The sequence below is a fragment of the Lagenorhynchus albirostris genome, chromosome 9, assembly GCF_949774975.1.
Source record: "Lagenorhynchus albirostris chromosome 9, mLagAlb1.1, whole genome shotgun sequence".
NCBI lineage: Eukaryota > Metazoa > Chordata > Mammalia > Artiodactyla > Delphinidae > Lagenorhynchus > Lagenorhynchus albirostris.
The window spans coordinates 42,648,781-42,663,058 of record NC_083103.1 but is presented as its reverse complement, the minus strand read 5'-3'; the positions used below and the strand labels follow the sequence as shown (position 1 = coordinate 42,663,058).

Below are 14,278 nucleotides of genomic sequence, written 5' to 3'. Positions count from 1 at the left end.
ATGTTTGCAATTCCGTTTATACTTGAGTTTATTTTTTTTTTGTACATGTGCCTCATGTTCCAGTCTTTTAAAATATATTTCATAGCAAAAACAGAGGCATGGACGACTTAAAAATGCAAGTTCTCCCTGTTTTCTCTCGTTCCAAAACTTGCAGTAAAACATGCGTGACTTGTTCCCTCCGTAATGCCCTATCTGAGAAATGCAAAGGGATTATAGTTTGCATGGAGGAGCTCTACTTTATAATAAAAATGAATCTGTAGTCCATATTGTTGTCTTTCCCACAAGCCTGTTTTTGGTTCTGTTCTGATTTTTTCCCCCCATACATTAAGTAAATTTGTGTTTTTGTTCTAAACTAAAGGACAAAGTATGATTTCACAGCCCCAAGTGGTGAACACTGGGACCCTTCCCAAAGGCCTCCAACATTTTTTATGCAAACGACGCTGACTGTGAAATAGGTCTAGCGACCAGGAAGGCGCATTTGGGGTGCCCTCTGCAGTGGGCAGCATGCTGGCTCGCTCGCTCACACATGTGGCTGATGGTGGCTGGCTTTTAGTTGCACTGGCTGAGCAGTTGGAAGACTAAAATAACTTCGTAGCTCCTGCTTTTTAACCAAAGGTGCAGTCCTTTCTATGTGGATGTAACTACCCCAGTGTTTGCTCAAGTTCTCACTCTGTTTCTAGTTTCTCTAACGGATTAATGATGTACAAAGAAGTTTACAGACATCAATTTTGTGTTTCCATCTGTGATGTTATGAATTGTTCTATTTCTGCACTGTGTGGTTCCTGTATGCTCACCAGGGCACATGGCCCTGGACCGAAAGCCCTGTAAATGGTGGGTAAAGCTCTCCTGGTCAGAGGGGATCCCCATGGGATTCCACAAGCACTCTTTTTCTCTCTTGGTGACTTTACAAATTTTCCTCAATGGAAACAGTTTTGCCATTATCTTATACATACACATACATACCAACACACAGTCGTTTTTGTGTTTGTTCTTACAAAAAGACTTCCCCCCACTTTCAGCCAGCCCTGGACCACTCTCCTCTGGGGCGGGCATGAAGAAGAGGCAGAGACAGAGGCAGTGGGGTAGCAACTGGCTCAGCATTTCATCTCCAAGAACCACCTCCATCTTCTTACAGTTCCTTTCCTTCCTCCCTACCTCATTACTCTTGGAAAAATGGAGGCCTTTGTTCTTCCCATCAGCTAATACCAGTCGAGTGTTCCAGGCATGGCGCTTATCACAGTGGGCAGTTAACAACCAATCCTCTATTCACAGAGCTGGCCGTGGAAATGGGAATGTGAAATATAGGGCACTGTAGGATAAGTGTTCGCAGAAAGAGCCAAAGTTAAATGTGTAGGCAATCCCAGAGACGAGCTGTATGGACAATGTGCTGCTGAGTTTGGGGATGAAAGACAGGAGTTAGTGCAGTGCAGGGCCTCTTGTATGTTCTCTCATGTAAGCTCACTACAAAGTGAGTTCCATTCTTAGATTTTCAGGAGTAATATTCAGGAAACCAGGGATCCAAAGGTTTAATTAACTCACCAAAAGCCATCCAGCATAGGAAGTGGCAAAGTCAGGATTTGAACTTTCTGAATCCTAAACTACTACTCTTCCAGACAGGGTTTCCTGTAGCGGAGGCTGAAGTGGATTTCAAGCAGTAGGCTTCTCATCAGCACACACTGTAGATAACGTGTCACCACCCCTCACGCCCCTTTGGACCTGGGCGTGCAGGCCTTGCTTCCCACAGTCCCTCAGCCACTACATTTTAGAAGTAAGATGATTTTTAAACTTTGAGCCATCGGTCAAGATGTGGGCCTAATTTGGGATTGACGGTCACCAGTATCTCGGGGTGATGTGTTCCTGGCTGCAGAGCTGCTGCGTCCCCACTCGGAGGGAGTTAGGACAGTTGAGGAGAATAAGGGTGGCTGCCACCTGCCTGCAGATATCCTGCTGCCTTCACCTCCCACAGACGTTTTATGTTAAAGATGCCCTCCTTAACCTTCCTGCCAGCCATTACCAGGAAACGGGCTCAGGCCCCTTGGCGTGGTAGGAGGATAGAACTCCTCTCTCTGTCTGCACTTTCTTGTTCAGCTCTGGAGTCTAACGTCCTCGGGAGGCAGGGATGAGCATCCTCGCCGAGTTCCTTGTGGGGTCAGGCTGATAGCCTCTGGCTTCTTGGCCTCCCAACACTGGCTAATGAGATAAACTCACTACAGAAGTTGAAGTCATCTCGGTAGACAGCAAGGATAGCTTCTGAGCAGGGGTAGGGGTGGCAGGAAGTATCCAGACTCACAACAGGTGCCGTGCTTTGTCTGAGACGATGCAGCAAGACTTCCTGGAGGAGATAGCCGTTGACTGGCCATCTCCGGACCTGTCCTTGCCGTGCCTCGCCAGCCGGGCTTCTCGCCATTTCTCCGCATGCTCTGAAGTCAAAGGATGTCTGTTCTCTGGGGTGGACAGAGGCCTGTGGCCCTCCTGTGAAGACTGAAGCCAAGTTTCATTTCCCTGTTCTCCCTCGGGGTTTGAAAAAGTGGTTTGCTCACACCTGGGGCCGGGGCCGGGGCTGGGGCCAGGTGTGGCTTCCGAGGGCACCCTCTTGCCTGTGAGCCTCTCTTCACTCTCCCAGGAAGGGTGCAGGAGAATTCTTGAGGCTAGTGGTTTTCCAGCCTTTTTTAAGCAGCAAAACTCACATTTCAGATTGAAATCTTACTCGAAATTTTCCATATATAAAAGAGTAAAAGCTGTTTTATTTAAAGCTCACACTCTCTCGTCCTTAGCAGTGGCCTCTTTGGCTGGTTCTGTTGAATAAGGTTTGAAAACCCCACACTGCGTTAGGCAGAAGGAAAAGGAAATGCCCGCCACTCAGCCGTGCCTCCGGCCTTTATGGGACAGCTTGGGGGTCCCACTTAGAGCCCACATTTTCTAAATTCCGTAGCCTGTTCTGCCATAGCCTTCTGAAGAAAACAGGCTCGAGAGAGTGGTTATTCTCATGTCACGGTTGTGGATGAGTCATCCTAGCTACAGAAGTCACGCTCTTGAAAATCTCTTAGGATGCATTTCAAAGGTCAGCTTTATGCTTCTGCTAAATGCATTGGTTCTCAAAGTGCTTGTTTGTGAGCCCGATCACCCCAAAATGTGTGGATTTTCATTTTCGTTTAAAACAAAATTGTTTTAGTAAAAGTTTGAAGATTTCCGTGTAGATTTGAACTTTAAAAGCGCAGAAATGATTACTTAATTCAGTCCAGTAATGGTTCCATTGAGAAGCCATGTGTTCTAGACCCTTTAGTAGATGTTGGGCGTGGAAAGTTGAATACACAAGAGTCTCTGTTTTGGGGGAACACTCATTCTTTCTGTTATTTTTGGGCACATTTGGGGAAAATACAAGATTCCCAGTGGATTGTCCCCAGCTAGGGGGCTCTGCAGTAGAAATTTAACAGAGCAGTGCAAAGACCATGCAGTGAAAAGGATGATTAATTCTGAGTGTGGGGGAATTAAAGAAAGCCCCGTGGAGGGGGTTCCATTAGAACTAAGCATAGAGGAAGGTAGAGAATTTCCACAGATAATGGGGGTGGGGGGGTTGGGGGAACCATGAAGAACACCCATCTAGCTGGAGGCATGGAACGAGGAATGAGACTGGAGGGGTGAGGTTCCCCTGAGGAGCATGGGAACACGCAGGGGTCGTTCACAGTTATGCTTTGGAAAGATCCCTCCAACCATTTTTAGAGGATAGCGCGGAGCAAGGCAAAGCTGGAGGCAGGGAGGCTAATTCAGGGGCTGCTCTAAGAAGCCAAGGGAGCAAGATGTGGGCCTGGACCAGGGGCCGACCAAGCACCCCTGGGGCCCTGCTCCGTGGCTCTTATCCATCCGTATTGGCACCCTCGGCTGGTCCCCACTCCACTCCAATCTGATTGCTGCATGCTCTTTCTTGCTCATTGTTTTTAAAGAGTGAATTATGTTAAAAAGTTCTATTCTTATTAAGTCTGAAAACTGTACACTGAAACTTTTCAAAGGCAGCATTTAAAACTTAGGTTAGGGCTTCCCTGGTGGCGCAATAGTTGAGAGTCCGCCTGCCGATGCGGGGGACGCGGGTTTGCGCCCCGGTCCGGGAAGATCCCACATGCTGCGGAGCGCTGGGCCCGTGAGCCATGGCCGCTGAGCCTGCACGTCCGGAGCCTGTGCTCCGCAATGGGAGAGGCCACAACAGTGAGAGGCCCACGTACCACAAAATAAATAAATAGATAGATAATAAAAAATTAAAAACATTAAAAAAAAAACTTACGTTATTAAAGCCCGGGTTCTCTTAAAGTAATGGCCATTAACTGAGAGTGTACATCAAAATTAACTATGAAGTTTTTGTTGCTAAATTTTAAATACACCAAAAAGTTAGTACAGAGAATGACATATTAAGCATTCATGTTTGTACTATCCAGAAATGATTCTTTTCATTATATTTCCTTTAAGGTTTGTTTTTTTTTAACTGAAAGAAATCAAATGGCAAAACATTATTCTTACTTTTTCTAATTTCCTCTACCTACTGTCTTTCCTCAACCAATCTCAGCCCCCCACCATCAGTGTCTTTCCTTGCCATTTAGTATTTCCCTGAGAAAATCAAATCCAGTGAAAACTGTCTCTTCTCCTTTGGCCCTTATCCTAAAACTAAGCTAGATTTTTACCCATTGTTTACTATGAACTTGTGCTAAAGCCATTGGCACCAACCTGAGACTTCTTCTCTATAGTTTATCCTGGCCTGAGCTAGGATAGACTTGGCCAACAATTTGGGATGGCCTTGGACACAGACTTCAACCACAGGAGAGAGATGCAAGGGGCAAGAAAAACTAGGGGATAGTTGAAGAGGTCAAGGAACGATGTGAAGAGACCAAGAACCATCAGCAGGGAGACTGGGGCAGTAGGGAAAAGGGTGAAGGGGCCAGCAGAGTGCAGGTGAGATTCAGAAGCCCTAAGATGGATTGGAACTGCAAGGCATTTGTGGCCAGAGTGCCGGAATATTGGACATCAAATATATACTTTTATTTTTTTTTTAATTTTCTTGACTAAAATGTCTAAAAGACAAGTCAGAGTGTGATAACCGCTGGTCTAGAACAGAGTCATTTCTCTGTGATGGGAGGACCACATGTTTGGCCCCTGCCCAGACAAGATCCTTTTGGCCCACCACTCTTCAGGTGCCTGGTTCTAGTTATAAAGTAGAAGATGGACCCGTGCAGTTACAGCATGCAGGTGGCTTATAGGTCTATGAAACATGCATTGAGGAATTCCACAGATGCTGACTCAGAAATCTCCCTTGGACCTTGTGTCACCAGCTGGGTCTACAGCAGTGTTGCCCATGCTGGTTTCATGTGTTATCTTCCATCTCCCCCTGTTCCCTAGTTTATCCCCTCATTGGAATCTGCAGTTGAGCAGTGAGAGGCAGCAGCCTGTCTGAGAAGACTTTGTGTGGTACAGACTGAGGCCTGGCCTGCAACTAGACATGATTCTGTACTTTGAATTATTTCACTCACCATTAATTCATCAAAAGGTCTTTAACTGTTTTTGCTTTTTTTTTTTGAGCTCCATGGATTTATTATCCCAGCATGTAGAAAGACTGCAGAAATGTTCTCTGTGCGCTATAAACAGTCTCTTCTTTCCTACTCAGAGTTCCTACTTAGAGTTTCCTGCTCTGAGTCTCTGTATGTTCGTTTGTCCTGGGAGGTTGTCCAGTCCCCGCCCAGAGGCCTCCTTTCCCTGATAGCAGCAAAAAGGTGGTCCTTTATTTGCTGGCTTCAGAGGCTTGTGAGAGCCACAGCCAAGCTCTGCAGGCCACCACCACACTGTGGACTGTCCTCATCTTTGTGGACTGTCCTCATCTTCCCCGAAGGTGGACCAGGCCGCTTCTGGTTTGGGGTGTGTTTTGGTGAGTGCATGAGTCCAGACAGTGCTAAGTGTAAAGGAAGTCTTTGTTCTGCCCTAACCTCAGCAGGAATACATCTTAGGCAATAGACGTATTCATGTCAAGCTCTGGATTGTATTGAAGAAAAGCCTGTACTTGCTGACATTGCATCATCCCAGTAGAGCAGAAAAAAGCCTGAGCTTCTCTGATTGTGTCCAGTCGTTGGTGACTAATTTACGAGCTCCATGTGCTCCCCGGGGCCATTTTCTTCGTTCTCGCCCTGGTGGCCTTTGTGATTTGATTTCTGAGCAGGCCATTCTTTCCAACCTGCCATTCCTTCCAGTAAGCAGAGAGCTTAAAGTTCAAATTGTTGATTTAATTCTCTTGAGGAGTTCAAGAACTTTGCTGTGGCTTTGCTGCATCTACACTGCTGAATCCTGGCTGTGTCACCACTGATTCTATCCAGGAATGGGCCTGTCCACGGGGAAGACACGCTGCACTTCATCCAGTGGTGCTCCCCATGGCCTTCTGAGCCACTTTGCTCGTTCAGGCGTTGACTGTTAGCAGTACACAAGGCAAACGAAGCCTGAAACAACCACCTCCTTTGTCTCGACGCCAGCACCAAGGCACTTGGCCTTGCTGCAGGATTTGGGAAATGATACACTGCCTTTCCTGGCATCTCCCAAACTTCAAGGAGTTCTTTTGCATTCATGACATGTACTCTTTCTCCTCAGCAATATTTTCATTACCTTTTTTTAAATTTAGCTGGGTTAAAACCAAAACTGGAGGCAGTTAAGTTCTTGTGCTTGGATGTGGTGGAATTAGAACCTCTCATCAACCGTGTGATGATACAGAACTTACAGTGTAAACTAGGAGACTGAATACATTTACCTTTCTATGTCAGCTGAGCCAGGTCTGGATTTTCTCTTTAAGGACAACAGAAACAGCCTCATTCTACATTTTTATCCCTTCCTAGGGAAATCCCATTGTTAACTGGCCTCCAATATAAACAGTGCTCAATCACATTGAGCCCAGAGGTTATGTACTCAGGACCAGGGCTCCTAAGCATTTCAGCTCTCCAGTGACTTGAGCCTGGATGGTCGGTCATGTGGGCCCCATAAATGGCACGTCCACAGAATGGCGAGGCTGTGGGCACTGTGTGCTCAGAGTGGTTGATGTGGTTCTCAAAGCACTCTTGAAGGTGAGTGTTGTCCTCACTTTGCAAGTGAGGATGCAGAGGCTTGCAGTGGCTAAGGGGCTCACCCAGGGTCACAAGTCTGAACTGGATCCCAGGGCTATCTGGCACCACAGCCCAAGCAAGCTGTGTTGTCATGCTGCCTCCTTACAGAGTGCTCGCTGGTGGAGGATGAGGGCTCATTGCCCTAACTCGAGATGCTTTTGCATCGTCTCCCTCAACCGAGCCCTGTTTTCATTGTGTCTGCCTGTTCGAATGAAACAGAGAAGATGAGTGGTGGGAGCTGGTACTTTCTGGCTTTTCAAGGGAGATTTGCCTCCTGCCTCTTACTGTCCCTCACGGGGAAAGGGGCTAAAGTTAGTGGGTGCCTTCTCCCCAACACCCAGACCTGGCATTAGCAGCCCTAAATCCCAGGCTTCCTGGTAGAGAGTCATCAGGCACACCTACAAATCACAGATCCTTGTCTGCAGTCCTTTATGATGTTGAGCCCCACATGAGAATTAAAGGAAACACTATTGACAATTATAAAATACTAAATATAGAACAGTACATTTAAAAGTGGACAATGGTAAAAGCCTTGAAAAATTTTTCTTTGATGTGAATGGAGTTTTTGGCATTTGGAAATACAATAAGATGAATTAATTGCTACTCATTACATGTCAAGTCAGGAGAAGCATGAATGGGCCTTCTCTCCTTGGCATTAGCCATTGCCCGCCTGAAATAGGCCCTTTTGTATTTACTCCTGCTTTCTCTAATAATAAGCAAATTAGAGATCATGGCTAGAAAAATTCAAGTGCCCTCCATCCTTTCTCCAAGCCATCATAGACTCTTATGATGTTTATCTGCTTAAGGGCTACTGCTAATAATTGCAGAGGTCATGTGAATCCACATAGTGCAAGATTAGAAACAACATCTGCAAAATTACTTCTTAGGAAAGTATTGTTTTGTCTTTTTCTGAAAAAGTGATTTTGCAAGCAAATTGCTATCTTTCCTCTCATGTGCTATATTTTTATATTGCTGAGAGAAGTATATTTGGAGAAGAACACTTAATAGCTATCCGAAGTTTTTGTATCCATGGTCTTTTTTATTTTTGACTGTACATATTTTTCCTGATGTATTGGTGGGCTTCCATATGAAGAAATTAGATTGGAGTCTTTAAATTCTGAAATGATGGCCCCTGAATAAGCAGGAGTATATTGATTTAGTATGCTGTTCATTCAGATTTCATATGTAGCCACTATAATATAGTACATGCGAGCATGCGCCATTTTATATTATCTTTAAAATGTGTTTATGGTTAATGCCTAAAAATTATGAGATAATTGATTCCCCAGAATATTTAAAAGCTGAGAAAACAGAGGGGGGAACAAGGGTCCCCTACTTTCCAGAGACTGATTCATAAAATCTCCCTGAGTTTGAAGAGCGCACCACTCCAGCCATGTGCATCTGTGATAGGCTGCCTTCCTGTCATGGATATCACCTGAAGACATTTTCCAAACATTGTGTACATTTCAGCAGCAAGAGGAAGGTAGTCAGCTGATCCCAGAGTTGTAGTGGCAGCCTTGCTCTGCTTCATGAAATATGAAAGCCTGTTTACTTAGTAACAATAACAGTTTGAAAGGCTTCAGGCTGAGAAGTTTATGTCTGCCATGGCCTGCTGGACCCCGCGTGGCAGAGGTAGTGAGGCCGTTGACAGCGCGGTATGCCAGGAATGGGGCAGGAAGAGAGTCGAGTGAGTACTGAGACGTGCACCCTGCCTTGGAGTGCTTCGTCTGCCCTCAGTCTCAGGTCACATGGTCTGTTTGTTCTTAGCACTCCATCAACAGTCTTAGACCCATGTTTCCTGCTCCATAAATATTTTCCACATTCCAGGTTGTGGGTTTGAGTTTGGGTTTGGTTGGATAAGGGAGATATGCCTTTTCTTTCCCCACTTCGGCTTTTTATGGCCTCATTCTTTATAATCTTAGGAATAGAAGGGCTTAAAATCAGTAAAAAGGAGTGAATATGAAGTTGTCCACGCTTTTTCCTAGGACACATTTTTCCTCGTGCATACTCGTATGTACACATGCATACACTCAGTATTTTCTGTAATCTAAGACATCATAGACGATAACTCAGTATTGACTTAATAACAGTTTTTCAAGATAAAACAATGTGCTCATCCTTTGTAAATCTCTTCCACATCTCAGAAATATTAGTATGAAAACATCTTAGAATAAAATTAATGTGTACAAATGTAGCATATATTTTTGATTTTACTTAAGCTACTGTTGTTTGGATGGATTAGCGACACCCCCACCCCCACCCCCCTTTATTCTGGGGGTAGGTGGTGATGATAGAGTGGAACGTTTAAAAGTCCAGGATATTAGACTAGAATGACACAGAGATGCCATTTAGTCAGGTCTGACACTGAGAGTTATAATTTCTTCAAAGCCAGGCATGTATCTCTAGGCTGAAAATGACAATTTAGACATCCTTCAATTGAAATCTCTCAGCTAGGTGTACTCCCATTTCAGGATAAGTAGGCCTATAGCCAGTCTCTCAGTTCTGATTTCGAGATCTCCCTGGTGGTGCTTATTATCTGCAGGGTTACTTTAGATTTTAAACAAAAATTTTTAATTTTCCATCGTATATCATAGGTAGAGGGGAGATGTTATAAAATTAAGTGAGTACTCAGAATGTCACCACTACAAAAAGTAGGAAATAACTGGTGTAGACATTTTAGTCCATTTGTAGGAAATTGCCTATTCTCAAATAGGTAGGTCAAGTGCAGAAAGAACCTCTACTTGAGATAAAATTTCCTCTCTGCACTTGGCTTTCTCTCTATTAGGACAGGTGGCCAAGAACTGCCCAAATTTTAACATCCTGCTGTCTTTTCACTAGTGGTTTTCCAGCTATATGTATTAAGATGTATTTGCTTATAATGGATGTCAAACTCACAGCTATGAATACTTTTAGAATCAGAAGACCTTTAGAAAATAAAGTACAACTCTTTCCTTTGTAGTTGAAGAAAATTAGAGTGTTAGGTGATTTGCCCAAGGTAATACAGCCCATTAATGTCAGGTGGAGGACAGGTTTGGAACCAGGTCTCCAGACTCCCCAGCACGTACGCCTTTTACTGGCATAGAGCAAGTTGGTGTGCTCGCAGCAATTGACTTGCTCTTCTGCTTCTGAACTTCTGTTTTCATTTGGGAACCTGGTGGAATGCTGGGTAATAAGAGAGTCAAACCTGACTTTATTTAACAAAAGAAAAAGACTGTATTCTGAAGTGTCTGGAGCTATGTGACATAAACAGCAAAGGTGGTGACTTTTCTCCTTTCCTCATTGACTGATTACCCTGTTAGAAAAGTATCAAACTTTCGTGAACGTTTTGAAGAACTTTTCAATCAGCCTAGCAAAGGGAAACATCTCAAGCAACTCTAATAGAGTAAGAGTGGGTTGTGGAGACGTAGGTACTTATTTCCATGTGGACCTGGACTTAATGATTCCTGGTCACTGCACCCAAGTGTGCACAGACGCACTTTGTATTTGGGCAAGCAGAACCGCCCCTGTCATCAGCATTTCATAAACACAGAAGTCTCAGGTCTGAGAGAGGCCCCATGACGTACTCTTGGAATAGAGCCAAGCCCACAGCTCTTTTGTAGTTATTCTGCACAGTCTGCATCGGCCAGGCAGACAAGCAGCCTGGGCTGCCATTTTCTCAGCTTCCCCCGCCTGGGCCCTGGACAGGTTGTAAGGCTTGTAGCTCGTTGGGGAAGGCACCTGTGGTTATACCTATGCCGTTCCTTCGGTTTCCTTGAGGGTATTGATATCATTTTATTAAGGGTTACATGACTTGGGGGCTGGGGTCCAAAGGGACTGGTCCAAAGAGAAACCCATGAGCTTGTATTGATGTCAAGGTGCTCTTGACAGAGAAGGAAGGAAGTGTGACTGAGCCAGGTTTCCTGTTCCTTATACCAGGGTTACCCTCTGAGGGGATGGCGGGGCAGGTGGCAGGTGGAACTGCAGGACCAGCTAAGGGTAGACTGACGCGCACTGAGGTTTGTACGTGTCAGGCCCAGTTTGGCTGTAGGGCATTTGCACACACACGGTCAGTTTATCATAAAATTCCACTGACTTCAATATTTGCCTTTTTTCCTGGCATCTCAGTGTCTGAAATATTTCAGGCCTTAAAAAAAAAGTGACCTGAGAAAGCTGGCTTCAGGTTAGAACGTTCAGCAGATTAGCAAATGGAACTTCAACTCGAAGAATGCCATCTGACCAGAGGCAGCAAAGGCATCACTTCAGTCTCTGGGGACCAATAATCCTGCAGGCCTCCAGAGCCCTCCTGGTGTCATTCAGCTGCAGCAGTGCCCTTACAGATACTCATTATGACCATGTGTATCCCCGAATAGCTGTTAGATGAGGCTCGTTTTTTTCAGTTGAGAGCCAGAGAAGTGTATGAAATATAAAATTTTATGCCAACGTTAGGCTCCTTTTCAAGGGTTAATATAAGCGTTTTGAAAATTCACACGGTGCTCCTGGCAGTTATGGGGCAAAGTGGCGTCTCTACCTTGGGAGCACCTGACTGATCTTCCTTAGAACCCTCTAGTACTTGTCTTGTAGGCTTTGATTCCCCCCCCCCCTCCTTTTGGCCTTGCCTTTGGCGCCTCAGCATGTTTATTCATCACCTTTGGGTAAATCTGTAAACATTGAAGCCACCTCTCAGCTGGTACTCAGTGTCTTAGCCTGAAGCTTCCCTTGACCTTCACTCTCTGTCTGAACTCTGAATGACAGCTGGGGAGAGTGCTCTTTTTACTCTGATGTCACCATTTTGTTCCTGCTTTGATGGAGTCTGGGCCTGGGATAGCTTGTATAGACCTTGTGCAAGCAGCCAGGACCCTTGACATGTTTACTGAGTGTGAAGCCCTGCCCCCACCATCAGGGCCTGTCCCACACCAGGGGCCTGACCATTTCTCCATCTGTACTGGGGAAGCCTCAGAACCAGCTCAAAGGAGTTGGGAGTTGCGGTTGTTGATAATTGCCCTTTAGATAGTTACCTGGGTCACACATTTCTCCTAAAATGTGAAAGAAAAAAAAAAAACCACGCTCCTACGCATTTTATTGTACCCAAGTATCATGTGTTTGTATACGTATATATTTTTTAACTAAGAAGAAAAATAACCCTGCCTTTGTAACGCAATCCTTTTAACAAATTGTTTATTGTTGTATCCAGGTAACAAGCATGGTAAGTATTTTCACCAAGTTGAGTATTCTGTACTTTAGCTGTGCTTGGCAGACTTTTTGGCTAGCTGTGTGTTATCAGCCTTGGCTTTTTTAGAAAAGACCCTTTTAGGAAAAGGGGAAACCACTTACCTGGTAGCATCCCCTGTGTCCTTGGGTATAGAAAGAACCCGTCTAGCCTTTGACCCAGGCGGGGATACCTGAGAAAGCATGCCCCCCGCCAGCATGCTGCTTGGCCCCGTCATCGCCCTGCCTCATCGCCCCGCCGCCCCGCTGCTTCTGAGCCTCCCCACCAGGTGTCTGCCAGGGCTCCCAGGCCGAGCACACAGACGGGCCTCCCAGCACTCTGCGATGGTCCTACCCCAGATCCACAACCACGCCTCTTCTCTCACCCTCCTCCCCATCTGTGTGCTTGAAAGCAGGGCCTTTTTTTCCCCTCTCCTTGAGTCTGTTAAGTAATTGGAGATATCTCCCTTTGGAAGCTGGAAAAATAAATACGTTGTCCACTCTTCTCAGAGGCTTCCCATTCTGTTGGAAAATGGATTAAATTTTTTTTTCTTTTTAAACCTTGCTACTGGGTGTTCTCAGTAAATGTTCAGAGTTACAGTAGGTTGAGTGTGTTTTTAGCCTTCTGGCTGTGTTTATTTATCTGTGCATGTTTGCTTTTTTGGCCTTTTTTGTGGCACTGTATTTTAGTCCCTGTGCTCGTGGCTGTGCCTGTTTAAGCTGCCCGGTAGCCATGTGTTGTGTATTAATTCTGTGTGTCACTGTCACCTTCAAGGATCAGACTGCAAAGGATAAGGCCCTGCAGCACATGGCCGCCATGTCGTCAGCCCAGATCGTATCAGCCACTGCCATTCACAACAAGCTGGGGCTGCCAGGGATCCCACGCCCCACCTTCCCAGGGGCGCCAGGGGTAAGTCATGAGGTGGAGCCATAATGATGGCCCCTGAGCGCATGGGGTCCACGTGGCCAAGCACAGAGCCATCCACCTGGCGCTTCTTGTTGATTGGGTCAGGTGTAAGAGAGGGTAAGGACCGTTTTGTGGCGCCCTGTTGCTGAGTGCAAAATGGTGAAAGAAAGCATGGAGCGAGGGAGAGGGGGAGAGTAAGAGAGGGAGAAGGAGAGGGAAGGAGCTTAGTCCCTGAAGACATGGAATTAAGTATCACTTTTTTGGTGCCCTTCCAGGTTGTTATCTGCCTCTTCAGCTCTATCATTTTAATCCTGGCCCTTGGTCTCTGTTCCTGTGTCCTCAGGGTCACTTTATGGCAACTAACTCCTAAAGGGACAGAAGTATTCTATTATCATTTTCATTTTGCACCTGCCAAGGGCTGAGAAGCTTAATGTTATGATCTCATTTAATCCTCAAAATAATCTTAAATGCCTCTTACTGTTATTGCCATTTTACAGATGAGAAAACTGGAGTTAATTAGTAACAAAACAAGAGTTTGGGTAACTTGATCGTAATCACATGGTTAGCGATGTCAGGACTCATACCCAGGGCTCTCTGACTCCCTTGACATCCTACTGCCTTTCCAGCAGGCCTCCAGTCAGCGGGCACCAGAAAGCTCAGGAAAGCTCACAGCAAAGGAGGCGTCTCTGCTGCTTCTCTGAGCTCCTGGCCTCTCGTTCTGAGCTGTGTCCTCTCCCCGGTGCTGGGAGCTGTGGAGGCACATGTTACACAGGAAACATTTCAGAATGGAGGGAGGAGGAGAAGGGTGGGTAGGCACATGGGTAAAGCAGTCAGATGAGATATTTTTGAACCCTCTGCAGTGCACCCAGATTTCAGTTGGGTGTCAGGTGAACGCTGAAGAGCTGCTGCCTAGTCCCTGCCGTCCAGGAGATTTTCTGGAAGAAAAGCCAGAAGGAGCTGTAGGTTGCAATCTTCTGCAGGGCAGCGACCATATCTGCATTTAGGGAAGGTCACTTTGCAGCTGGTGGATGATCTGAACCCACTGTCTTTAGCAAAGATTACAGTG

At 45.7% G+C, this 14,278-nt stretch overlaps 1 protein-coding gene across 9 annotated transcripts in view; it reads left to right on the top strand.

Moving 5' to 3' along the window:
* Nucleotides 1-14,278, top strand: part of TEAD1 (TEA domain transcription factor 1) — a 260,521-nt gene that overhangs the window by 189,174 nt on the left and 57,069 nt on the right. For 6 of the 9 annotated variants that reach the window (XM_060159637.1, XM_060159634.1, XM_060159638.1 and 3 more), the window contains 2 exons: nt 12,292-12,303; nt 13,081-13,215. In XM_060159637.1, the coding sequence (XP_060015620.1) occupies nt 12,292-12,303; nt 13,081-13,215 (147 nt within the window). The remainder of the gene's footprint in view (nt 1-12,291; nt 12,304-13,080; nt 13,216-14,278) is intronic. The other 3 variants (XM_060159636.1, XM_060159635.1, XM_060159643.1) reach the window with 1 other exon arrangement.